Raw genomic sequence first — 27,944 nt, 5'->3', positions numbered from 1 at the left:
TTTATTTTTCTACTGAATATAAACTTAAAATAAATACATCATTGTTGATAAATACCTATCACATCCATGCTATTCTGTAATTCATATAGATTTTTTTTCTTTTTTACCTTTCTGTTTAGAATTTTTGGTCTTATTAGTGATTCTGGAAATGATTTCCCACCTTTAAATTTGACTCCAGGAATAGAAGCTTACTTTAAGGATGCCTTGGTAATTATATTGCTCCTTAGAGTGACCCAAGAATACATGCGTGGACTTTCTCTTCTTTGTAGACATTCAGCTCCCTGCACACAGAGTAAAACTGTGTGTAGTTCAGATGTAACGCTAATGGGTTAAGCCTATTTGAAAGAAACTAAAGGAGTTGTGGTCTTGTGTGCTTCTTTCCCTCTTCTCATTTCTCATATGCCAGAAAAGCAGAGTGAAAGCTTTTGTTTTCAGTGTAAGAAACAAACCAAAGCTCTCTATCATCATAAAACTCGGGAAAGTGTTAAATAGCTCTAATTGGAACAGCCAGGTGTCAAATCAGATTAGACCACCGCAGTTTTGCTTGTTGTTTTCTGATTAAATAGTTGAAATGAATAGTCTCCCATGTACACAACTATTTTGAACTGTAATCTATATCAGTACAGTGATCTTAAATCATCCATAAAGATCAGTAAAGGTCTTTACAAATACTGTTGTCATTTTAAAAGGGAATTGAATTCTATCATCATAATTTGCTTGTTTGTAATATATCTGCACATGTTTTGGTAACAAAAGATTGACAATAAACATTTTAAAGGGGTTCCATAGATTGGTGCTGTTGTTGCTGTGTTCTTAAAAAATAAGAACAGAGACCTATTACTACATAACTTTCCCCTTTAATAAATTTTGGCTGTGGTTATTCTGTAATAGCTAAGTCAAGTTTAGACACACAGTGTAGTATTTCCTTTCTTGTGTGGCTTTAATAGGTGCCATTCACTGTGATTCTAGAGCTTGCAATCTAATGTCTTATTTTTATTATTATTATTTCACATTTTTATCCTGCCATCCATCAGATGAGCTCAGGGCAGTGAACATAGTTTTCTTCTTCCAATTTCATCCCAACAGCCCTGTGAAGTAGGTTAGGCTGAGAGAGTGCGACTGGCCAAGGTCACTCAGTAGACTATGACTGAGAGGACTCAGATTTAATCCAAATCTCCCCAATCCTAGTTTGACACAACACTGCTTCACTGCAATTCCAGTATTCTGCTTGTAGCTAACAAAAATCTGTTTACTGTAATGCTGAACTGCCCTTGCACAATCAAACACAGATTTACTTCTGCCACAACGATTATGTGAAGCATTCTGCACAGAAGTACACCAAAAGCCTTGGGATTAGTCTTAGCTTTTCTCAGCTACTTGTACTCCTTCTGTGTCTTTTATATGCATTATGTACTGACTGCTGGGATTTTGCTATAGAAATAAAGATAAAGAATAAAGATAGAAAGTTAAATATTGTTCACATACATTTTTGAAATAGTGTTGCTGTTTTCAAAAAGGACAGGGACAATCCTGTGTCCATAACTCAGTGACATGCTTTTCATGAAAAAGATCCCTGGTTCAATTCCTGGCATTTCCAGGTAAGGCTGGGAAAACTCCTGCCTGGAACCTTTGAGAGCCACTGTTGACCTAGGTGGAGCATTATCTGGTTCAGTATAAGACAGTTTCTTATGTTCATATGGAGAAGCATGTAGGGAGTATGACAAGAAAAAGATATTTTGCATTCTGCTCTTAAAATCTAGTAACCTCTGTTGGTTGCTATCTTCATAATTGCTGGAATCCTAAGCAGTACTCAAACCATCGGAGGTCGGTGGTACTATTCTCAGTAAATGGCTTCATGTTAACAGACAACATGGATCAGAATTATCGATAGTTAGTTTTTGCCATTTCTGAGACAGATGTAGAAATAGCATTTTTTTAGAGCCACAACGTTCAATTGATTTTTGCTTAATTAAAAGGATACACTGATTAATCAAGCATCCAGTTTTTAAAATAGTACTTACAAATCTATGGGTAGGAGGTGCCATCTTGACCCTTTTCTTTCACACAGGATGGAATGCCTCTTCCAAGATTGTGTTTGCTGCAGTACTTTGATACATAATATAAAACCTCCAAGTGTACTTTTTCTTCAGAATGATTGAAGAATCATTCAGTTATGTGGAAATGTATGCAAATTTCATTTACTAATCGAGGGGTTCTCAAACTTGGGTCCCCAAATGTTGTTAGACTACAACACCATCATGCCCAGTCACAATGGCCAAAAGCAGATAAATATCCATAATAGAAGCAGTAGTCCAATAACACTTGGAGACTAGGGATGTGCATGAGCTGGTTCGGCGCCTCCTCTGGGAAGTGCCAAATCAGCTTGGGCACTGGCATTTGAGCTAGCTGAATGGGGCAGGGAGCAGTTTCTTTAAAAGGCACGTAAAGAGTTCCTTACCTGCTTACCCCACTCTCCAAATGGCCACATGTGACTGCAGTGCTGCATGGAGGCTGCAGGGAACAGAGTCACGGCCTTGTATGGCTGTTTGGAGAGCAGGTGTCACCAGTGGAAAAGCAGCAGGGCCCGGACGAGCAGGTAAGGAGCTCCTTACCTGTGTTTTAAGGGAATTGCTCCTCCACCCCACTGGCGGCTGCACAAATGGGTCTTGCACATCCCAACTGGGGACCCAAGTTTGAGAACACCTGTTCACTAATCAACTAAAATTCACATGATTAACTAACTACAATTCATACCAAAAACCGATGATACTACCTTTAATCAGGTGACAACTATACTATTTCTAGACTTAAGAATCAAACTGCTTGCTTTGATCTCAGTAATTTTGGAATGTATATGTACTTCCTCTTCTCTAGGTTATCCACTTACTATTCAGTTACCAAAACTTTATTTTTTTAAAAAAATCTGGAAGGTCAGTATAATTTGTAAAGCACTCAGTCCACAACCCATCTGAAGATATGCACTTTTAAACTGCATTTATTTTGAGGTGAAGCTGTTAGCACATGCTTAACTCTTCCATTGACATCCATGAGGTTTACATGTGTGCAATCTTTGCTCAGTCATGCTCTTAGTTTTTTTTAAATTATCATTTTTAAAAATCCCCTGGTTGCCAAAGAACAATCATAGCTATAGGACTTGACATAAATACTTTCTGGTAATAGCACATGAATTGAACTCCTTGAAGTTCTGGGTTTTCTGTGAATAGGCATTATGGGATGGATTCATTTCTCTCCCCGCTGCACTGCCCAACAGAACTTCAGGGCAAATTTAGTTTGGGCTTGTCTGGAAAGCAATTGAAATGCATTGGTGTGTGGGGCACTTATAAATGTATGATGATCTTGTTATACTCCCCAGTAGAGAATATCCTGTAGGGGTTTTTTGTTTTTTAGGTTGGAGAATATGCTAACTAATTGGTTTTCAGACTTGCCACATTCAGTTAACGATTTCCATATTGGTAACCCCTTAGTATTTCCAAAGAAGTCTCTGTGTGTTGTTGATTTCTCATGGGCATGTTCTAGGAAGCTCTCCGAGTTTACCATAGGAGTGAACTAGGAATTCACTGTACACTGACTGACATCCTGACTAGCAAACATCAGTGCTCTGTGAGGAGTGCTGGAGCTCTTGTGCTGCAGACTAGCAGTGCTCTGCCGGTTGTCTAGATGGGGGCGATTTTTGCCAAACTCTTCCACTGCTGAAGTGCTCCTTGATACATGGAAGTGGGTCCCTTGGGGATGCACTTCTGGGTTTAGAGAGTGCTTAAAGAAGTGGATAAAGTGCACTATGTGGCAGAAGCTTAACTTGATTATTGGTCAGTGTTTACTTCTGATGCAGTTTAACTTGTCACCTGAAGGTTTTAAGCAAACATAGGCTGTTAAATGAGGTTACTTGGAAACTGCAATGATCAGTGAGATTTTTCATTTCAGTTTATTAGGTCTTTTCCCCTCAAATGAGAAGCATAATATATTTATGCTTACATGGCAGGAGTCTTACTTTTGGAAAGAGATAATGCTATGGAAAAGAAAGTTGCTAAGCTTTGTGTAGTTGCTATTGCTTTGTGTAGTTTTTCAAATAGACACAGCTTCTATGCAGTAATGTGGAGTTTTCTAATTGCTTCTGATGTTGTCATTCTCTGGGTCTGTAAAGTTCTATCTCTATTGATATTTTGGTTTGAATATTATTAAATGAGAAGTGGTATATCCTGGCAGGTGTTTTTGTATGAAAATTTCAGAAGAATATATTTTTTTTAAAAATAAATCTTGCTGGAAAATATAAGTACAGATCTAACACAGTTTGCATAGCTTAGCAATCTTGCTTTTGGAAAAGGAGAGATGATAGCCAATAAGGACTGTATTCTTTATCATCTCTTTTATTTTAAATTCAGTCACCTGCAGACCGGTGTAAGAAAATCCATGCTGGAGATGAAGTGATTCAAGTTAATCACCAAACTGTGGTATGTATAACTGAATTCTGTATCACTAAGATGAAGATGCACTAGGTTATCATCAACACAGACTGAAAACATTGTTTTACAATTTTTAGTAGCTTTCATGTGAGAGATTAAAACAAAACAAAACCCTAGCTTTTTTGTCACTTTTATTTATGCTAAATAAGAAAAAGTATGAAAGACTGGCCATTTCATCTTAAATAATGGCCATTATCCAGAAAGACGTAAGTAAGTAAGTAAAGGGAAAAACCCCAATACACATGGAACTATGTTAGGCTCCAAAATGGGAGCCTAGGTGTGTAGGATTGTGGATCACAGTCACTGCCTCCAATACTAAATTAGCTGAGTTTTTTGCATCTTTGGACACCCCAAGATTTTATCACTATACTTACAGGGGGTTTTTATTTGAGGCTTAGGTACCAAATAGGTACTCCATTGTGGTTACTCCATTTTGGGAGTAACTAGCAACCTAGTTTAATGGCATATGCTCATCCAGATGTAATATTATATCATTTGGAAATTCTATAGCGGTATAAACATTAAAACTACAGGGAAAATAATTTGCATAGGAATTACTACATTTAGATGTTGTAGAGGATCATGACATGTGAGATCTGGTTTTTCTTCTGCTTTATCTGGATGGCAGGCAGTTGCAGTTCATCCAAGTGGGTTGGGGAGTGAACAGAAAAGAAGCTGCAGGTACAATTTGTTCCCACTCTTCTCATCCTGACCCAGCTGCCTCTCTCTACCTCATCTCACCCCACCAGCATGTTAACCCTGATGGATGAGCACGTCATACACCTCTGGGGTTAGCACAATGGTGAGGTGAGCTGAGGGAGGTAGCTGAGGTAGGGCAAGAAGAGTGGGAAAGAGCAGCACCTATGGCTTGTTTTCTGCCTCTACCTGCCTCACTTGAATGGGCCCATCGCTGGTGGCTAGACTGGGTTTACAAAGTTAAGCAAAGACCTAGTTAAGGAAGGGGTAGAATGGAGATACCACCCGTTCCACCTCAGTTGTGTGAAAAGGAACTGTGCTGCCATGTGGGAGGGAGAGCATCATTCTAGGTAAGAAACAAGGGTATGGGATGGATACTGGGTATGGAATGGAATTTCCTTTTGTGAAAAGCTAGGAGTCAGAGGGAGAGGCAGGCAAGAGAAGGGGATTTTATTTTGTAGGTGGTGGTTGAATTTTGCTTGGGCCATTTGTGTCCATTCTACCTCTGAAAACAGCAAACTGAGGTTAATTTCTGTTGGAAAGGTATGTTCCTAGGGCCTACTTGGCATTCATGGCCCTAGTAATAAAATTTTGCATATGAAAATCCAGAGGGAACAGAGACGTGAAGAGAACGGGCAGCAAACTTGGGGCCAAAATAGATGTGACAAAGGAAATCTGTGTTCCATGATCTGTGTTTTTTCCTGAGAGGGGCTAATAACTGCTTGGGGGGCAGTTTAAATTAGGAAAATGGAATGGGAAATGGGTTAAACATTCCTTCTTCCTGTGCTGCTGTTTCAATAAAAATTATGGGGAAATGTTTTAAAATTTATTAATTTTAAAAATGTTAGCAGATCCATTTTGTGGATCACCTATGTTGTATCTGTTTTGGTCCTGAGGCAGCCATGTAGCCAGCCTTCTTCATTAGGTGGGGCAGCTACAACTGAACTTACTTTGGGGGGGGGGGGAGGTCAGTGCACAGTGCCAGCTGAATATTTTCCCAGAGGGGGATGTGAGGCAGTGACCTTCTCCCCTCAATACTCTCCATGTAGAGAGAGCATTAACTACATAACAGGTTATGTAAAGTCAATAGAAAATTCATTATGAACAGCAGGAATTAAATGCCTGGAATTAGGGGTGTGCAGAACTGGTTCAAATAGAACCAGGTTCAATTCAAACCTGCCTGGCTCAACCGGTTTGTGCTCGAACTGGACCAAACACCCCCAAAAGGGGTGTTCAAACTGAGTTCAAACTGAACCAGGTCTGTTTCTGCTCGAACCGGTTCAGCCCAAACTGGTTCAGTGTGGTTCAGCTCGGTCTAAGGGGCTATGCTTGTAAAAGGGACCTGGTTCTAACAAACTGGTTTGCAGACTGGCGGTTTGGTTCAAATTTGAACCAAACCACCAAAAATGGTTCCATGCACACCCCTAGCTGGTATATTTTTTGTTTCATTAGCAAGAAGGATGTTAAGGACACAATGAACAAGGGGATACCAAAAGGTGTAAAACAAAATAATTTATGCTATAACTAGGATGTGAAAAAGTAGTGGAGCTTGGTTTCTCAAAAAAACAGTTTTAATTTTCTATCACAAGAAAAGCCCAGGAAACCATGTAAGAACATGTTCCAATGCAAACAGAGTTAGTCATTTAGGGACAGTGGTGTTGACAACAATATGCATAACTTTCTTCTTGAATTCAATGAGATTAACATCCTTAACTTGTTTATTACATAATAGACTTCATTCCTTAAGCTAATAAAATGTTTAAGCTTTCTGGAGAATAGGTTCTCAGTACATCCTTTCAGAGAGCAAGAAATTGACAGCCATACTTTACAATCATACTTTACAACAGTTGCGGCTTTTATTTTTTCCTAGAATTAAAGTAATGTAAAAGGTTATCAAAATTAAGGTTAGCTGTCCTTTTGTTTTCAAATGCAAGAAAAACCTGGTCTCTTAGAGCAGAAAATGTTAATTCACAGATGCCTGTGCTACATGTATGGAAAAGACTAATTCAGCAATTGGAAACTCATTGTAGAAAGCAATTGAAATTCTTTACTGGTTGCTATGTAAATCTTTCTTCCCAGAAACCCTGAAAAGACCTCATGCTGCTGTGCATATATTCATGGGGGAATGAGAAAGAATAGGGCAAGTGGTGTAACTCTGGGATGCTTGAAGCCCTGGCCTAAGTACAACCTAGGTTGTACTCAAGACCAGACTTTCCTGTTCTTGCAAGCTTTTAATTAGAATTTTAATAAGTTGTTTTATATTGTTTTTATCAGGTTTTATGTATTTTAACCTGTGATTTTAATGTTGGTATTTGTACACTGCCTAGAGATTTACGTATCAAGCGGTATAAAAATATGGTGAATGAATGAATGAATAAAAGGTGAGCAGCCAGCCAATTGTAGTATATCCAGGAGTGTGACTATTTCTCTAGAGTTCTGTTTTCATCTTTGCCATCATTAAGCAGTCCAGGGGGGGGAAATCCTTTTAGCCAATATGATTGTTAGTATAGCGCAAGAGTTCTCAACCTTGAGACACCAGATGTTGTTGGACTACTACAACCATCATCCTCCGCCTTTGGCCATTGTGGCTGGGGACAATGGGAGTTGTAGTCCAACAACATCTGGAGACCCAAGGTTGAGAACCCCTGGTATAGTAGGTGTTTTAAAAGAGTAATGGATGACTTAGGGTAGATATTTATCCAGATCACTGTATCTCTTTATTACACCATTTAAACACCCAACTCTACTTGGTATTGTAATGATTTCAGAAGAAACAAACTCTTCCTTTTGTTGAAGGCAAACAAATATGTTTCTTTATTGCTGACTAAGTACAGAACACAATTAAAACTGAAAAGCAGGGCAATGGAAAATCCAAGGGATGGAGTCTAACTCTAGCCCATATTAGGAAGTTCATAATAGGAAGCCCCCCACTGCCAATCCCCATGTAGGGATGTGCGTTTCGTTTCGGATACAAAACGTTTTGTGCACAAAACAGGCCATTTCGGCTGTTTTGTAGCCAAAACAAAACACTCAATGCTCAAAACAGAACATTTTGTAGCCAAAACAAAACATCTCTGTTTCGGAAACAAAACATTTTGTTGTTTCGGCTGTTTCAGAACTCCATTTTGAAATCGCGAAAAGTCTTTCTCCTTCAATCTCCACTTTGAGTTTTGACATCTGTTGGAATTTCCAGTCCTTCAGGCCTCCAGATTGGCCAGCGAAAGCATGGGCTTATCTGCTGGCAATTGGCTCCTTACTCCTTTTAAGGAAATTTAAGGGTAAAATTTACCTTCATTGGCCAGCGGGGCAGTGTGCATTTACCCTCATTGGCCAGTGGGGCAGTGTGCACACTGCATGGGGCAGTGTGCATTTCACTGTTGTTGTTTCACACTGTTGTGTGTAGATCAATTGCATTTCTGGTGTGTGTGTGTGTGTGTGTGTGTGTGTGTGTGTGTGTGTGTGTACACATGACCTTTGGAAATCTGTCTGGTTCTTTGCAAAGCTCTGCTGTTGTTGATGTGTGATGTTGATGTTATTTGGGGTGAATTCAGGGCAGAAAGTGGGCTTTGGGGGCAGAAGAGTGGGTCAGGTGGTAGCCCCCAATGGGTGCCTGCTGCCACCCAGATTCCAAAGGTTTTGGAAAAAGGGCTGATTTTTAAAAGAATTTCTGAAGTTTACATGTCTTTGGGGCAGAAAGGGGGTCTGAGGGGCAAAACAGTGGGTTGGGTTGCCCCAAGGGGTGCCTGCCATAACCCAGATTCCAAAGGAATAGGGTTAAGGGCTGATTTCTTAGGAATTGTTGGAGTTTATGCATATTTGTTTTTTTTCCCCATAGAGAATAATGGAGGTTTCAGCAGACCCATAACTCCACCTGGGGGGGGGGCACTGGGGTAGCCGGGAGTGAGTGGTGTTGTAGTTCACATAGGGTGCCAACCACTGCCATGGGTTGCTAACCCATGGAGTGCTGGGTTCTGTTGTTTCTGAGGTATTCTGAGTTTAGATTCTCTGGTAGCAGTTGAGATTTTCAACAACAAACCATGAATCCATTCTCATATGCTACCAGAGAATCTACACTCAAAACATCTCAAAAACAACATGACCCAGTACCCGATGGGTTAGCAACCCATGGGGGTGGTTGGCACCCTCTATGCTCTACACTACCACTTGCTTTGGGCCACCGTGGTGCCCCCCAAGTGCAGTTATGGGGCTGCTGAAACCTCCATCATTCCCTATGGGGAATAACCTTAAAGATGCATAAACTCCATTAAATCTTTACAAATCAACCCTCTGCTCAATTCCTTTGAAATAATTCTAGCAGCTTCCTTACCCCCACTGGGCACTACCACCCACCCAACTCTGCTCTGGGCTGCCCCTTTCCCCCCCACATGAAGCTATACTTTTGCTGAAACCTCCATTATTCCCTATGGGAAAAATCTTAAACTTCAAAAATTCACCAAATATCAGCCCTTTGCCCAGTTCCTCTGAAATGTGGGTGGTAGCTTCCACCCATTGGGTACTACCACCCCAACCCACTCATTTTGCCCTGGGGCCATTTTTTAAAATCCCAAATGTTTCGGATTCAGATTTTGCAATTTCGAACAAAGAACAAAATGAAGGTGTTTCGGATTAGCTGATTTCGAACAAAGAACAAAATGAGGGTGTTTCGGATTCGGGCCAAAAACAAAATAGAAATAAAACAAAATGCACAACCCTATCCCCATGAACAATTAAGTAATTATAGGATGGATGTGATCATGAAAAATCCACTCTGAGTCAGCAAGTGAAAAATCCAGCTTGAGTGAGCAGGCTTTTGATGCAGTCCTACTGCACATTTGGAGGGGACATCATCATCATCACCACCACCACCACCACCACTACCACACACAATATAATTGTTATTGTTTTCAAAACAAGCTGTCATTCTTTAAATGGAGGCAGTCGTAGTTATGTCACAAAATTAAAAAGCCAGGTTTACAAATGTAACCCTCACCTTCACAGTCAGCACCTCTCCAGTTGCAAATGAGATGATAGGCCCTGAGCTCAATTAGGTGTGGGAGGGGGTGTAAATGATACAGAGGAACTCCAGACTAGTGTAGTGAGGTCCCACCCTACTGTAATTCTATCAGGGCTAAGGGTAGGCTAATAGTGATCCAGTGAGCTCCTTTTCAAATATATATACATTACCAGAATGGAGGTTTATTCAACAAAAGTAGGGGAGGGGGGAAGGGAAATAAATGATAAAAATGATTCCAGCATGTATATAGTAATAAATCCTTCACCCAAACACACAATGGGAAACCCTCAGAGTTCAATGATTTAGTTGGCTCTAGACCTGTCCCTAGCTCAAGAGAGCTGACATTGTCTTCCTGCTTGTCTTGTCTCCTTGCACCGCTCCCTCACTCTGATCCTCTCAATCCAGAATTTAACTGCTTGCCTCTCATACCCTGTTCCTTCTAGGGATGTGCAGAATGGTACGCGGTTGGAACGTTATGACCATGAACCAGGCATTTCAAGTGTTCTGAGCTCGGAACAGTTGAAGGACCTGTTGTGAGCTCAGAGTGGAATGACCCTGTTCTGACTCAGAACACTTGAAATGTTCCAAGTGCCATGCAAATGGCTGCCACACATGCGCAGAGGCCAGAAGAGTACCATTTTGGAGTCCAAAATGGTGCTTGGGATGTTCTAAAATACCCAATGGAATGTCCTAGGGATTTTGTATTCCATTCCAGTCTCAGAACAGAACACAAAATTCATTTTATGCACATCCCTAGTTGCTTCCTCCATCCAGCATTTTCCTCAGAAAAACTCTCCCCCTAGATCCACACTATGGATCTACTTTGGACCCCAAAGGTCCAAAATACTCATCTGTTCTTGTGCTCCGACAGGGGGCTACACTCACAGGGTTACACAAACAAAACCCTAGGAGGGGCAAATTTGTGCTCTAGGTGTGGCAGTGCGCCCACTGATCCATCCTGGCTACAGGACTGCCTCAGGTATAGGGAAAAGATTTATTATAGGTGAGTAGTTAGTGCCTGTTTTAATTGTAGCTGATGGTTAATATAGCAGAAGCATGAGAGCTGCTATAGCACTGTGCATTTTTTTCTGCTATTACTTGTGGAACAGTGCTAGCACCTCATTCTGTTCATGATATTTGGTCTACTTTAATATCCCCTTTCAAAGGAAGTGTGCATTTAGAATTGCTCTACTATGAAATTCAGAATGTTATCTAGAATTGATAGTAGGTACAATCATGCTGTGCGCAGATGAAATTATCAAATCCAATCTGATTCTGATCCCATGGAAGTGATTACTGAATCATGCATCTGATAATTGCATCAACCTGGATTGAATTAATTGATGTATCATTCTGTAGGATATAGTGGCCCATAGGAAATAATGATAAATTATTGAAATAGTATTACTGTAAGTCAGAATTGGAAAAATCTTTGAGGCGTGGTAGCCCTCTCTTGAAGTTAATGGTGAACCTTCCTAGGGCTTGATACCACCCCCCATTTCATGCAGAAGTGTCAGGATTTCAGAAAAAAAGGAAACATCCCTCCCTGCTAATCACTGTGATTGGAAGGGAAATGACCCAATGGCAAGTGTCTACCTGCTCTGCTGCAGAGCAACCTATGTGCAACAGAGGGAGATGAGGCAGCAGAGAAGGTACCGCTGCATCTCCATAGCTGCTGCTTATGCACCCACTTATCAGGATATCAGCCACTGTGTATTTAAGGTTCCTGGAGATGGCTAGCACTAAAACAAATATTTTCTATATGGTGGTGGCTGCCCTTGTACATTATGGCTATTGCTTTTGATCCTTCAGCTGCAGTCCCCTGTGCCATATTATATGCCATTCCTGAGAGGATTCTGGCTGTCAAGAGCAGCTTTTCAGATAGTATAAGGTGCCATAGTATGTTTATGGAGGTGTCTTCCATGTGGAAGCAGCCATATACCGAGTCAGACCATTGGTCTGTCTAGCTCAGTATTGTCTACACAGACTGGCAGCGGCTTCTCCAAGGCTGCAGGTAGGAATCTCTCTCAGCCCTGTCTTGGAGATGCCAAGGAGGGAACTTGGAATCTAGATGCTCTTCCCAGAGCGGCTCTATTCCCTAAGAGGAATAACTTGCAGTGCTCACACACATAGTCTCCCATTCATATGCAACCAGGGTAGACCCTGCTTAGCAAAGGGGACAAGTCATGCTTGCTACTTGTGCAATATTTATTTATTTATTTATTTATTTATTTATTTATTTATTTAACACATTTGGATACCGCCCAAAACTTACATCTCTGGACGGTTTACAACAATACAAATTAAAAATATTAACAGATTAAAATAATTTAAAATTTAACACAAACTTAAACAATTAAAAACTGTAAATCTAATTAAAAGCCTGGGTGAACAAATATGTATTAACTGCTTTTTTAAAAGTTGTGACCTTTCAATGAAGCAAATGATTTGTCAGAGCATGTTCTAATTAACACATCTTATCACTGCCAATCTGGTTATTATTTTTTACAATCCGCTGTTCACAAGTTCCATTACTCAATTCCATATGTGTATTTTAATTGTAACTGAAGGAAGTTACATTGTTGGATGCTTTATTAAGAATGAACACACACACACACAACATATTTCCATTCCATACTGCATAATATGTTTGCTTGTTATAGCCCAATCCAGGGTTCCCTGGGCTCTGATCAAATCTCCTCCTCCTGTCTTGGCTCTTCTCTAGGGTAGTCAGGTGCACATCACCAAAAAAAGAGGACAAAGCAGAAAGTGCAAATTTAGTCATAAAGAGAATATAACTCAGTTCTTTCATATGAAGGAAGGCTGAACATAAGAAGAGCCCTGCTGGATCAGGCCCAAGGCCCATCTAGCCCAGCATCCTATTTCATACAGTGGCCAACCAGATGCCGCTGGAAGCCACAGGCAGGAGTTGAGGGCATGCCCTCTCTCCTGCTGTTACTCCCCTGCATCTGGTACTCGAAGCATCCTGCCTTTGAGGCTGGAGGTGGCCCACAGCCCTCCAACCAGTAGCCGTCAATAGACCTCTCCTCCATGAAGTTATCTAGACCCTTCTTAAAGCCATCCAGGTTGTTGGCTGTCACCACATCTTGTGGCAGAGAATTCCACAAGTGGATTATGTGTTGTATGAAAAAGTACTTCTGTTTGTTGGTCCTAAATTTCATGGGATGACCCCCTGTTTCTAGTGTTATGTGAGAGGGAAAAGAATTTCTCTCTATCCACTTTCTCCACACCATGCATGATTTTATAGACCTCTATCATGTCTCCCTGCAGTCATCTTTTTTTCTAAACTAAAAAGCCCTAGTTGTTGTAGTCTTGCCTCATAAGAAAGGTGCTCTAGGCCCCTGATCATCTCGGTTGCCCTCTTCTGCACCTTTTCCAGTTCTGCAATGTCCTTTTTTAGATGTGGTGACCAGAATTGTACTCAGTACTCCTAGTGTGCTCGTACCATAGTTTTGTATAAGGGCATTATAATATTAGCCGTTTTATTTTCAATCAGTGAATGAGTTTATGTTCAGTTTTATTTTCAAGGCTGGCTTTTTCTTTTTCTTTATTTTTTGAACTAATGCATAACATGTAGCTCCACCAACATAAGCTCACTGTTCTTTCTTTCTACCTAGTCCATGAACAATTTCATAGCTAAAGAGTGCTGGTTAAAACATGAGGTACAAAAGACTGACAGCATTTTAGCACTGTATTAAAATAATGTTTATATTAATAATATAATAAGCAAACAAAACCACTTTAATGATTTCATTACATTTTAGCAATAGGGCTACATACTCAGGGCATTTCAGCAATGGGGTACATACTACTTTTCAAAAACTTTTTTTGAATCTTTGAAAAGTGGTACAAATATTTTAAAATAATAAATAGGGCTCCTCCTTTCAGTGTGATAGTAGGATGAACTAGGATTCTACATTGTCCTCCAATTATATCTGGTGCAAAGGTATACATAAATTATACGAGTAACGTTAGCAGACCACATTGTACTGCATGTTCGGCAGTGTAAATTACACAAATGTCCTCTACTGAAACACACAGGACTGTTCTTGATTCATTTGACTTCCCCTGCTCCAGACAGCAAAAAATAGGTCATTTAGCATTCACAATGGGGGAAATGCTGAAATGCTGTGAATGAGAAATCACCTACTTTTGTTTGTAGACTGTCTTAAAGGGGAGGAAGAGAATCAGAACACAACCTCAGAACACTTTAACTGAGGGGCACTGCTGCTTGTCTGGAAGGATGAAAACACTCCAGAACATGCTCACAGATTTCATGTAAGGGGACTGCAGAAAACTGATGTAGTAAGACTCCTCATCTCTGTATGATGTAGTAAGACTCCTCATAGGAACAGCTTCCTATGTTCTTAAATATGGCCTCTCATTTGGGGAGAGTGTCTCCTGGCTTGGTTATGCAGTAATGAGGAAAATGTTCTCTGTGTATCCACAGAGGCACTTTGCTGCCAGTGCAGAGAGGCCTCTCATCTGCAACATCCCAGTATAACAGCTAATGATTTGGCAGCTACAATCCCTGAAGCCAATTGATGATGGTTGTAATTATTCACTAGCTGTAGGCTGGTGTCTCCAAAAACATGTACAAGAAATATTCATGTCTAAATATGGTGTGCTAAAACAGTGTGTGCTATGCACTAGGGGTGTGCATGGAACCAGCTGACCTGGTATGGTATGGCATCTCCCTCGAACTCCCCCACCCTGGTCTGGGGGGTGGGGTCACACAGACCAAAGTGTGTGTGTGTGTGTGTGTGTGTGTGTGTGTGTGTGTGTGTGTGTAAAAATAAAATCAACTTGTTCCTTCCGGGGGCTTCTCCAAGTTGGCGGGGAGCGGGGCAAGGAGATCCTCCACCTGCCAGCCTCCGTTACTGCAGCCATCACCCAGTTCAGGCGGTCTTTGGCCCTTTCTGGAGTCGGACCTTTCCCTTGGCACAGTGACCATTTTGGAGGCTGCTGTGCATGTGCAAGTGGCCCCTGTGTGGCCAGATCATGACCCAGGCCACTCAGGGGCCATTTGCACATGCGTGCCGGCCTCCAAAATGGCCATCACACCAGGGGAAGGGCCCGTTAAAGGCCGAAGACCACCTGAACTGGGCGATGACTGCAATGATGGAGTCTAGCAGGGTTAAGGAGACACACACACACACACACCCCACTGCCTCAGAGAAGCCCCCTGAACAGGGTAAGTTGAATTTAAAATATTTATATATATATATACTATTTGGTCCGCATACCACCTGAACAGCCGTAGGGTTGGTTCGGGGTTGAGCCGAACTGGGGGGTGGTTCGGCTCAACCCCAAAATGTCAAACCAAACCTGCTCAAAGTCGAACACTGCTCATGAGCAATATAAAACACACATAGTACACATGCCCCACAACTCACCAACTTTAAAAATCACCAGCCACCACTGGACCTTGCCCCTCAACCAAGGTTTATTCTGTGGATGCTCACTTGCCCTGCATCCTCTCCTGCGCAGTCAGTGTGTTCTGGCTGTTCAAGGATACTCAGGAACCAGTTTTATGGAGGTGAAAATCATATTTATTTATTATTTATTTATTTAAAATATTTATACCACACCCCTCCAGTACCAATGCATGAGTGACTGAGGTCAGGTCTGACTTTTCCAAGTAGTGTCGCAGCTGGCATACAGGCTATAGTTGGTAAAAGGCACTTCCTCCTTGCACAAACGAAACTTCTTCAACCACTGAGAGTTGTTCTTTGGATATTCACCAGTATTTTCAAATCATACATTAAAAATAAAATCATTTTGCACTGCTAATGCCTTAAACTGGAACATTATTGTTGCTGGCTACACAGCAACTTCTTAAAATGAGGCACAAGATACAGATGACAGAACAAAAGCTGGAGTTTGGATTCATATTAGGGAAGTTTGAAGTAACATATTAGGGAAGTTTGAAGTATGGGGAAGGCTGCTTTTAAAAGGGGGGCATTATTACAGTTCTCCTTTTGTCAAGGGAGTTGAAATAGACATTGGGGCAATATTGCAAGAATGTGTACGTTTATTAAAACACACATACACATGGGGAAAGAACAATGAGTTAACTTGGAATAAACTGTTTATATGAATTACTAAATCTTCATTTAGGGATCCCTTCATTAGGGGTATTTAGAGTGTATACACTTTTGGTAGACTTTAAAGTATTATTATTAATTGTTCAGAGGAACTCCACCTTCAAGTAACAGCATGCTTTGTGTGTTCATGGTGCATTCTCATCTTTATCACACAGGGCGGGCTAGTTGGGCAAATGCCAGGAAATTTAGGACCAACCAACAGAAGTACTTTTTCACACAACGCATAATCAACTCTGCCACAAGATGTGGTGTCCACAAACAACCTGGATGGCTTTAAGAGGAGTTTGGATAACTTCAGGGAGAAGAGGTCTATCAATGACTACTCGTCAGACGGCTATAGGCCACCTCCAGCCTCAAAGGCAGGATGCCTCCTCTTGAGTACCAGTTGCAGGGGAGTAACAGGAAGAGAGAGGGCATGCCCTCAACATCTGCCTTTAGGCTTCCAGCGGCATCTGGTGGGCTACTGTGTGAAACAGGATGCTGGACTAGATGGGCCTTGGGCCTGATCCAACAGAGCTGTTCTTATGTTCTTATCCAAAGTGTCTCAAGAATGATGGTAAATGAAATAAGTTGTAGTTTTCAGTTATGGTGTATCAGTTTCTCTTGAATTTTAATTGTAAAGTCATTCTACAAATCGGTTTGTGCTGGTTGGTTTTCTCAACCAGCTACACTTTTTATCTTCTGCTGTCTACAGTTAACATTTGTTCCTTCTTCATAAGAGTCCCTGGTTCCTGCTAATATCTGTACCACTTAGAAGCATATGAAATGGTTATCTTATGAAATCCAGCAAAATTATAAATGTGTGTGTTAGAGAGAAAGAGGGAGAGGGAGGGAGGGGGCTTTAAAAACTTTTTAAAAATTCAACTTTCACTTTACCTTTTGGGATACAATTTAAATTTACATCCCACTCTTCCTCTGAGGAAGCAGTGTACATGGCTTACGTTTATCCTCACAACTGTTAGTCTGAGAGAGAAGTAACTGGTCCAGAGTCACCTAGTGAGTTTTGTGGCTGAATGGGGATTTGCTCGGGTCTTTCCCAGTCTAACACTCTATCCACTATGCCACAATAGCTTTCAAGGAAAATTACAGGCCGGTTAGCTTAACGTCCGTTCCAGGAAAATTGATGGAATGCATCCTCAAAGATAAAATTGTAAAGCACATAGAAGAACAGGCCCTGCTGGGAGTGAACCAGCATGGCTTCCACAAAGGTAAATCTTGCCTCACCAACCTTTTGGAGTTTTTTGAGAGTGTCAAAAAGTGTATGGATCAAGGTGATCCAGTTGACATAGTATACCTGGACTTCCAAAAAGCTTTTGACAAAGTTCCTCATCAAAGACTCCTGAGGAAACTTAGCAGTCATGGGATAAGGGGACAAGTACATGTGTGGATTGCTAACTGCTTGAAGGACAGGAAACAGAGGGTAGGGATAAATAGAGAGTGTTCACAATGGAGGGAAGTAAGAAGTAGGGTCCCCCAGGGATCTGTACAGGGACCAGTGCCTTTTAATTTATTCATAAATGATCTAGAAGCAGGGTTAAGCAGCAAGGTGGCCAAATTTGCAGATGATACCAAACTCTTTTGAGTAGTGAAATCCAAAACAGATTGTGACGAGCTCCCAAAGGATCTCTCCAAACTGGGTGAATGGGCGACAAAGTGGCAAATGCACTTCAATATTGGCAAGTGTAAAGTGATGCACATTGGGACGAAGAACCCCAACATCAAGTATATGTTGATGTGATCTGAGCTGTCGGTGACTGACCCGGAGAGGGATCTTGGGGTCGTGGTGAACAGCTCATTGAAAGTGTTGACTCAATGTGCGACAGCTGTGAAAAAGGCCAGTGGGCCTTGGGCCTGATCCAGCAGGGCTGTTCTTATGTTCTTATGTTCTTAAGTACATGAGTTTGGCTTCTGCTTGACATGCTGAAACCTTTTATTAAGATGCTTCCTTAATTAAAGGTGGGTTTTTTTGTTCTTTTTGTTGTTCTTAAATAGCAGATTAACTGGAAGAGATTTTACAAAGATGGTATTACTCTCAGGTAAGGCAGGTAAGGGAGTGTGGGCAGGGAGGTGGAGTAGCTGTGGTCTTTAAGGTTAATATCTCCTTTACCAGGATCCCTGTCAGAGTGTCTGATCATATTGAATGTGTGTACTTAGGTTTGGAGACCAGGGATAGATTGGGACTTCTGTTGGTGTACCGATCACCCTGCTGCCCAACAGAGTCCCTAACTGAGCTTGCGAACTTGGTCTCGGATTTGGCATTGGAGTCCCCCAGGCTTATGGTGCTGGGGGACTTCAGTATACATTTTGGGACCTGGTTGTCTGGTGCAGCTCAGGAGTTCATAGCGGCTGTGACAACTATGGACCTGTCCCAAGTGGTCTCTGGACCAACACATGTTACTGGTCACCCACTTGATCTGATCTTGCATTCTGATCAAGGTGGTTTTCCGTGGGTGGGGACTCCTGTGATTTCCCCATTGTCATGGACGGACCACCATCTGGTTAAGGTTGGACTCACAGTTGCATACCACCTCTGCAGGGATGAGGGACCTATTAGAATGGCCCATCCAAAAAGGTTATTGGATCTAATAGGATTCCAAGAAGCCTTGGAAGGATTTAATGTTGGCCCTGCCAGCGATCCGGTTAGCAATAGCAATAGCAATAGCACTTACATTTATATACCGCTCTATAGCTGGAAGCTCTCTAAGCGGTTTACAATGATTTAGCATATTGCCCCCCAACATTCTGGGTACTCATTTTACCGACCTCGGAAGGATGGAAGGCTGAGTCAACCTTGAGCCCTGGTGGAGAATTGGAATAATCAACTCACCAAGGCAGTAGACATGATCACTCCTAAGCGTCCTCTCTGACCCGCTTCAAAAATGGATCCTTGGTATACGGAAGATCTGCGGGAACTGAAGTGGCAAGGTAGATGACTGGAGTGCAAGTGGAGGAAGACTCAACTCGAATCAGATTACGACATAGAGCGCATTTAAAGATCTATGCTCTGGTTGTACATGCAGCAAAGCAGTGTTTCTTTTCTGCCCATATTGCTTCTGCAAACTCTCATCCAGCTGAGCTATTCAGAGTTGTGAGGGGGCTAGTAGGGCCCCCTACTCCCTTGAATCAGAATTTAGAACCATCAGTTGCCCGCTGTAATGCTTTTAATGAGTTCTTTGTGGACAAAATCTCACGTATTTGGGTCGATCTAGACTTAGACTCTACAGTTATCACAGTGTCAGATGCAGAGGTATCCAGCAACTTCTTTTGTGTCATAAGACTGGATTAATTTCAGTTTTTTACTTCTGAGGATGTGGACAAACTGCTTGGAACAGTGCATCCTACCACCTGTCTGCTTGATCTTTGCCCAACATGGCTTATATTATCTGGCAAGGGGGTTGTTTTAGAGAGCCTGGTGACAATTATAAATATCTCTCTGAGGGAGGGCAGGATGCCTCCTTGTTTAAAGGAGGCAATTATTAGACCTATTCTTAAGGAGTCTGCCTTGGATCCTTCAGAGTTTAATAGCTACAGGCCTGTCTCCAACCTCCCATGGTTGGGCAAGGTGATTGAGAGGGTGGTGGCCTCCCAGCTCCAGGCAGTCTTGGAGGAAACTGATTATCTAGACCCATTTCAAACTGGTTTTCGGGCGGGCTGTGGGGTGGAGACTGCCTTGGTCAGCCTGATGGATGATCTCCAATTGGGACTTGACAGAGGAAGTGTGACTCTGTTGGTCCTTGTGGATCTCTCAGTGGCTTTCGAGACTATCGACCATAGTATCCTTCTGGAACGTCTGAGGTGTTTGGGGGTGGGAGGCACTGCTTTGCTGTGGTTCTGCTCCTACCTTTCTGGCAGATTCCAGTTGGTGTCACTTGGAGACTGTTGCTCTTCAAAATCTGAGCTTTTATATGGGGTCTCTCAATGATTTTTAATATCTACATGAAACCATTGGGAGAGATCATCCAGAGATTTGGTGCTGGGTGCTATCAGTATGCTGATGATACCCAAATCTATTTCTCCATGTCAACATCATCAGGAAAGGCATATCCTCCCTGAATGCCGGCTTGGAAGCAGTAATGGGCTAGATGAGGGATAACAAACTGAGACTGAATCCAGACAAGACGGAGGTACTTATTGTCATCACTCAGGATGCGATATTGATCTACCTGTTCTAGATGGGGTCACACTTCCTCAGAAGGAACAGGTACGCTGTCTGGGAGTGCTTCTGGATCTATACCTTTCCCTGGTTCCCCAGGTTGAGGCAGTGGCCAGAAGTGCTTTCTATCAGCTTTGGTTGATATGCCAGCTGTGTCCATTTCTTGAGCTTCATGATCTCAGAACAGTAGTACATTTGCTGGTAACCTCCAGACTTGATTACTGCAATGCACTCTATGTGGGGCTGATTTTGTATGTAGTCCAGAAACTACAATTAGTACAAAATGGGGCAGCCAGGTTGGTCTCCGGGTCATCTCAAAGAGACCATATTACTTCTATATTACAGGAGTTTCTCTGGCTGCCAATAAGTTTCCGGACAAAATACAAAGTGCTGGTTATAACCTATAAAGCCCTAAACAGCTTAGGCCCATGGTACTTAAGAGAGCATCTTCTTCTGCATGATCCCTATTGTCCACTGTGTACATCAGGGGAGGCTCGTCTGTGGCTACCTTCATGTCGTCTGGTGGCCACCCAGGGATGGGCCTTCTCTGTTGTCACCCCAAGACTTTGGAACATGCTTCCCGTGGGAATAAGAGTCTCCTCTTCTCTAACAGCTTTTAAAAAGTGTCTGAAGACTTGCCTTTTTACCCAGGCTTTTTAACTTTTTAAATTTTAGTTTGTTATTGATTTATTTTAAACTATTTTTAGCATTTAATTGATTTTAATGTATCGTTTAGTGTTTTGTTGTGAACTGCCCTGAGACTTCAGTTTGGGGCAGTATACAAATATGTCAAATAAATAAATAAACAAACAAACAAACAAATAAAATATATAAGCAAGGAGTCTATCACTTAGGCATATCATCATTTGGAAATCTAGTAATTCTATGAAAGAATTTACTGGACTATACATTTATAAATGACTGAGCTTTTGGTAGATTAAAATTGGATGGACACACCCTTCATGTATGTATACAAATATATGCATTAACAGCAGAAGATTCATTATATTATCATCTCATAAGAAATATGTCAAAGAGCTTATTGTGAAGGGTATGACACTTTGTGTATGTTCATGTTTGGACAGCAGAGCTCGTAGACTTTCATTGCAGATATTTCCTGTTGTGATCTGAATGAGCTGCAATATATAGCCCTAGAACTTTTGGAAAATATACAAATGTTTGCATTTTAATGGTACAGGGGAAATACAAAAGAATGGGTTAATTCACTTGCTGCTGCCTGCTCCAGAATGCTTTGAGATCATATTATTGAAGGCTGTATGAAGCTATATTGTCTGTTTAGCTGTAGTTAAAAATTATAGATTATATCTTCAAACATGAAAGATTCACTAATAGCACACTGCAGTAATGTGTCAGTTTGAGAGAGAAAATCAACTTTTGGTAATGCTCTAAGTGGTGAAAACCACAGACTAAAATCAACATTCTTGCAAAATAGAATAGGTCAAACAGAAAAGCTCTCCATAAGAAATAGCTTCTCTGATAGCTCATTTCAGGATGTGAAGTCATTATAGAGTATAAACACATGCTGTAATTAACATGTAACAGCAGCAGAGACGGCATGCGCTCAGCTCATTCCTGTGTGCTTCCCAGAGGTTTCTGTTGGGCCACTATGCAAAACAGGATGCTGGACTAGATGGACCTTGGGCCTTATCCAGCAAGGCTATTTTTGTGTTCCAATGGGACACTCAGTAACAATGGTCTTAACTATTTAACGGTGTGCAAGCCTTTTTTGGAAAGGGGTAACTCCTTTGGGTGGCAATCTCTGGCAGTGGCCACTTTTCAGATGGTGTCAATTGGAGACTGTTGCTCTTCGAAATCTGAGCTTAAGTATGGTATCCCTTAAGGCTCTATACTGTCTCCAATGCTTTTTAACATCTACATGAAACCGCTGGGAGAGATCATCAGAGAATTTGGAGCTGGGTGTTACCAGTTGACACCCAGATCTACTTCTCCGTGTCAACTTCTTCAGGAGCTGGCATATCCTCCCTAAATGCTTGCCTGGAAGCAGTAATGGGCTGGATGAGGGAGAATAAACTGAAGCTGAATCCAGATAAGACAGAGGTACTTATTGTGTGGGGTCAGAACTCTAGAGATGATTTTGATCTGCCTGTTCTAGATGGGGTCACACTTCCCCAAAAGGAACAGGTTCGCAGTCTGGGAGTACTTCTGGATCCACACCTCTCCCTGGTTTCTTAGGTTGAGGTCGTGTCCAGGGGTGCTTTCTATCCGCTCCAGCTGATACGCCAGCTGCGCCCGTTCCTCGAGATCAGTGACCTCAAAACAGTGGTACATCTGTTGGTAACCTCCAGACTTGATTTCTGTAATGTGCTCTATGTGGGGCTGCCTTTGTACGTAGTCCAGAAACGTCAATTGGTTCTGAATGCTGTGGCCAGGTTTGTCTCTGGGTCATCTTGGAGAGACCACATTACTCCTTTGCTGATGGAGTTGCACTGGCTGCCAATAGGTTTCCGGACAAAATACAAAGTGCTAGTTATAACTTACAAAGCCCTAACAGCTTAGGCCCTGGGTATTTAAGAGAGCGTCTTCTTCACTATGAGCCCCACCGCCCATTGAGGTCATCTGAGGAGGTCCGTCTCCAGTTACTGCCAACTCGTCTGATGGCTACACGAAGACGGGCCTTCTCAGTTGCTGCCCCAAGATTGTGGAATGCGCTCCCTACTGAGAAATGATCCTCCCCATCTCTGGCAATTTTAAAAAAAATCTGAAAATCCATCTTTTTAACCAAGCTTTCTCAGACTTTTAAAATTCGTTGTTTTTAATTTTGTGATTGATTTTAAATTGTTGAATTTTTTTAACTTTTTATATGTGTTTTATTTGTTTTATGTTAATCGCCCAGAGATGAAAGTTTGGTCAGTATATAAAGGTGATAGATAGATAGATAGATAGATAGATAGATAGATAGATAGATAGATAGATCAGTTACCAGGGGATGATAATCCCTTTCTAATTGTTCAACTTGTTTTCATATTATGAGTATGGATTGGAAGCCTATTTGTTAAGGGTTGAAAACCATGGCCTTCTTGTGGCTTTTTTATTCATGTAACAAACAGAGTGGTGTTTCTTATGTTACGTAGAAAAGAAGACTTGAATTCCAAACACTGATATTTGCATATGATAAGCAAAGAGATGTGCCTTGTACATACAGGAGTGTCCTTATGTTAGACAAATATTGTTGAATCATATGTCTGGGGTTGCATAAACATGACCCAATATGTCAGTGTGATAGACACTTTATAATTAAAGTGGCTCTGGTGGTCAGGATCATAGGTATATTCACTATGATCTGAGCTCTTTGGGTTTGGTCTTTCTTTACTGCATTTATAAATCAATATTTGTTTCTAGTTAAGACATAATATAGTAAATGCATTGATGCCTAATCTAAGTGATCAAGAGAGGCAGAATTGTGTTTTGAAAAAGTAAGCCATTTATTGGATCAATCTGCTCACACTGATTTCATCCAGTGTGAAAGTCCTAGTGGATCATTGTCTCCCCACCCTGTTGCCAATATATGAGTAGTGACATCTCTCCAGGGATGGAAATAAGGGCACATTGGGATTTGCTGACGCAGTCTACACTATGACAAGTATCACCGTTGCCCAGGAAGCATGAGTCTATCCTTGACTACTGGCTGACTGAGGATCTGGGGGACAACATTAACTGGGCAAGGAGGATGCCTCCCCACTGCTTTGGGAGCAAATTAAAACAATATCTTTTAGTATCATTGAATTCTAATCCAAACATTAACAGAGTTTAATCCAGATATCGGATGTGTCATGCAATAATTAACACAACATTCCTATGTAATTACTTATGTAACAAATAATAATTTGGATAAGATTAATGCCTACTTTTTAGTACATTCTCTTGGATATTCTCTTACAAGTTGATCAGTGGATTTATTAGTTCATTCTTGTTGGTATGCAAGTGATCACATTTCTGATTTTTTCTTGCACCTCCAGAAATGCAGTGGAATTGATGGTAGAATTTCACACACATGTTTCTGACTAATTACAAAACAATGTTCATGTAACATATTGGATAAGTGATCTTCATAAAATTGTGCATAGTTGAGGAGAAAGAATACAATATAATAGTATGCAACTCTGCAGTAAGTAGAGTTTCTGCTTATTGCTTATCAGTTAACGATGTTGCAGTGAGTACTTCTTTTCAAGTATATAAATTAATAATGCCAGTTTTCCAGAGCTACCATCATGTACATACAATTAGCTTTTCTATAACTTTGCTATAGTTAGTTCAGAGATCGTTTTAATGTAAAACAATGCAGTCTTCAAGGAAATAGGGGGAAATGATGAAAGCATCGTTACAATATATAATATGATATTCAGAGTGTGCTGGACCCAGTGTACTTATTGAAATATTTTCCCTTATTTAATTAAATAAACATATCCTACACTGTTCACAAGATTGTTCCCCAGTTGCTAAGTTTGATCATTCAGTCAAATAAAACAACTAATTTGTTTGTTGTCCTATTATACCAAATTTCCAATTGATCATTATTTAATACATTGGCATCAGTGGAGTTATTTCAAATGTAGACTTATACAATGGGCAGCTTCACGTAACCACGATCAAGTCCAGTGTCTGGGGAAATGACTGAATCAAAAGAGCATGCTCCTGGCAGATATCATGTGAACCCACCCCATTCAGATTCTCAAGCTGTCCATCCAACATTCTACCAATGTACTTTGCCCAACTTCAGATCTTGGTTCCAAGTGGATGGAGAATGCCAGATGAAATTTGGTAAAATGTGGGGTGGATGTCTCGGGAAATGGACTCTTGCGAGTTTGTATGGCATACTCACTGGGCTCATGGCTCTTGGTTCCATAATTTCCTGACATTTTTCTAGGCATTGGACTTGCTGACAGTTGTGTGAAGTTGCCTAGTGCCACTGCATTAGAGTGTAAATACTGACACGTATTGTTCAAGATGCGCTCCCAGTTCAGCAGTTGCTTAATGCATAGACAGGATATTATGTAAGAATCAATAGAGCAGTAATCTTCCTAAACAATGAAGCCAGGAAGAAGTGCCTCAGCATCAGATCTTGACCTTGACTCTAAGAATGTTTTCAAGTTCTCCCATCCACCACAGTCATATTACCATGATTTGCTCATTCAGTGCTTCAGTTGCAACACCACAGAGGATTGGAAAAGATTTCAGACTTCAGCTAGTTTAAAGCAATCAGCATTAATTCCTTGATCTGACTTCAGAGCTCACTGACATTGAGAACGCATACCCACCACTCCCAGGAACTTCGAAGTAAATTTGCTACCTGGGAAATCCCCATGAGATGCCTTGAAAAGTTACTGAGTGCTCTTAGTATAGGGCCTAGATAGCTACAGTGCAGGTTCCCTAGGCAAATCCTGCTTAGTCATTCAGTGGAGAAATACGGACTTTATTCTAACCCATGAAGTATGTAAAATTAATTTATCCATCCTACTACTGTTCCCAGAAACGTGGGGGTCCTTGACACATTTTGCAAGCTGGCTGTAGCAGATGAGGGAGCATGTGACAGAATTTCCATTTCCAAGATTCTAGTACTTAGTGTAATTGGACCAACCAAAATGGCACAAAATCCTATGCAAGTTTTCGAGTTCATGAGGCAGACTGTTAAGCAAAACAAAAGAGAAAGTTGATGTTGTACATGAGCCTGGTGTAATAGCACTAAAAGATTTTTAGACAGTCTTAAAATGGTGTCTAGAAGAAATTAAGCACGCCTATGTTGATTAGCCTCACTAGGCTGCATCAGGACTTATGGAATGAAGAGACAATAATGGCTGATCCTCCATATTGACAAAATACAAAATCCAGCAGTTACTTTGTTCCATTCCCTAGCACAAACAGAAGCATATAGGCCATCCTTGTAAGGTAGAGAACAGAAGTAACAGAGAAATGTGATAGTCTCTATATTGTCAAAGCTGAATATTAATTTTAAATGGTGCACTAGGTAGAGAGTTGATTAAAACCAGATTGGAAGTACAGTCATCCCTCACCAAACATGGTTTTAAGTATATGTGACTGAAATATTGTCTTGCCAACTGCGACCCGAATATCCACGGTTGGTGATGTATTTTAGTGTTGTTTGGGGAGTTCAAAAAATTTCCAGATGTTCAATCTGCTCACTCCTCTTGGTGACTCCTGGCAATATTAAGGGATTTTTGGTGATTTTTCCTGAGTTTTTAAAAATAGCATTTTCCCTTTTGTGTGTGTGTTTTTGCAGTCACAGTTCCCCTAACCCCTTGTTTCCCATAGACTTTAATGCCTTGCCAACTGCGAATTTGCCAACTGCATGGTTTTGCTGGAACGGAACCCTCACGTTTAGTGAGGGATGACTGTATTAGCTAGGGTTAGAGGGCATTTAATCCTCAAAAAGTAAAGTTCCATCTTCAGGGAGTAAAACGTCCTTTTTCTCAGATTTCAAAATCCTTCTTTTGGTCAGTTAAATGCAATGTCCCCCAAAGTACATAAATATTATAAATAGCCATGTTGACCTATTAGGAAAAAAAATCCAAAAGCCCAAATTTTTAGTTATGTTTTTATTAGGACCGACCAAGATAACAGAAAATCCTAAGCAAGCTTTTGAAGATGGGACTTTACTTTTTGATAGTTTTTGATTCTAATAAAATGGCTGTTTTTAGTACTCCAATACCTCAAGAACTGTGTTGCTTGAATATAATTTCTTTGGAAGGTTTTCTTGTAAGGAACAAACTATAAACTCAACTCTACTTTTAGATTTATAGCTGAAACCTATCACTCAGTTTAAACCATGACAAATCTATTGCTCAGTTTAAACTAGTGGTTTGTGCCACTTCAGTTTAAGCATCAATCTGCATATGCTCTCATCCATCCTTTTTTTGGTAAATTCTGGAAACTTTAGTCTACTGATGCTCATTGTAATATCTGGATCAATAAATGCTCCCATTATATTTAAATACTGGCAAAGACTCCTGTATATACATTTGACTAAGAGAGTAACAGAAAACTTAACAAGCAATGAAACAGAAGATTTTCTGCTGTGCAAGCCATGACAGGGTGTGAGCTGCAGTGCTAAGATGATTCATATTGAGTAACCCACTTCTCAATTCTCTCCAAAGATCCAGAGACACAACCCCCCCCACACACACACACAGTGACTAGTGCTAAACCATTACACTGAGTTTGGATGTTTATAATGTTTATAAAGCAACATCTCATACAAGGGAAATTGTTATCTGATTTATGTTAACCTTTCTGTAGAGCAGGCCTGCTCAACTTCAGCCCTCCTGCAGATGTTGGCCTACAACTCTCATAATCCCTGGCTATTGGCCACTGTAGCTGGGAATTATGGGAGTTGTAGTCAAAAACAGATGGGGGAGCCAAAGTTGAGCAGACCTTCTGCTCAAAGTTGAGCAGACCTTGAAACAAAGGCTACTCCA

The 27,944-nt window shown here is 41.0% G+C and overlaps 1 protein-coding gene across 9 annotated transcripts in view; it reads left to right on the top strand.

Moving 5' to 3' along the window:
• CNKSR2 (connector enhancer of kinase suppressor of Ras 2) overlaps positions 1–27,944 on the top strand; it is a 299,886-nt gene that overhangs the window by 137,057 nt on the left and 134,885 nt on the right. For 8 of the 9 annotated variants that reach the window (XR_008318957.1, XR_008318956.1, XM_053306535.1 and 5 more), the window contains one exon: positions 4,401–4,469. The exons of the other annotated variant lie outside the window; for it this stretch is intronic. Coding sequence is in view for 6 of the 8 variants with exons in the window: in XM_053306535.1 (XP_053162510.1) it covers positions 4,401–4,469 (69 nt within the window). In the remaining 2 variants the exon portion in view is untranslated. The remainder of the gene's footprint in view (positions 1–4,400; positions 4,470–27,944) is intronic. 9 annotated transcript variants of the gene reach the window in all.

Source organism: Hemicordylus capensis, chromosome 3 (assembly GCF_027244095.1).
Source record: "Hemicordylus capensis ecotype Gifberg chromosome 3, rHemCap1.1.pri, whole genome shotgun sequence".
NCBI classification, from domain to species: Eukaryota; Metazoa; Chordata; class Lepidosauria; order Squamata; family Cordylidae; genus Hemicordylus; species Hemicordylus capensis.
Note: the sequence above shows the minus strand (reverse complement) of the source record. Positions and strands in the feature narration are given on the sequence as shown.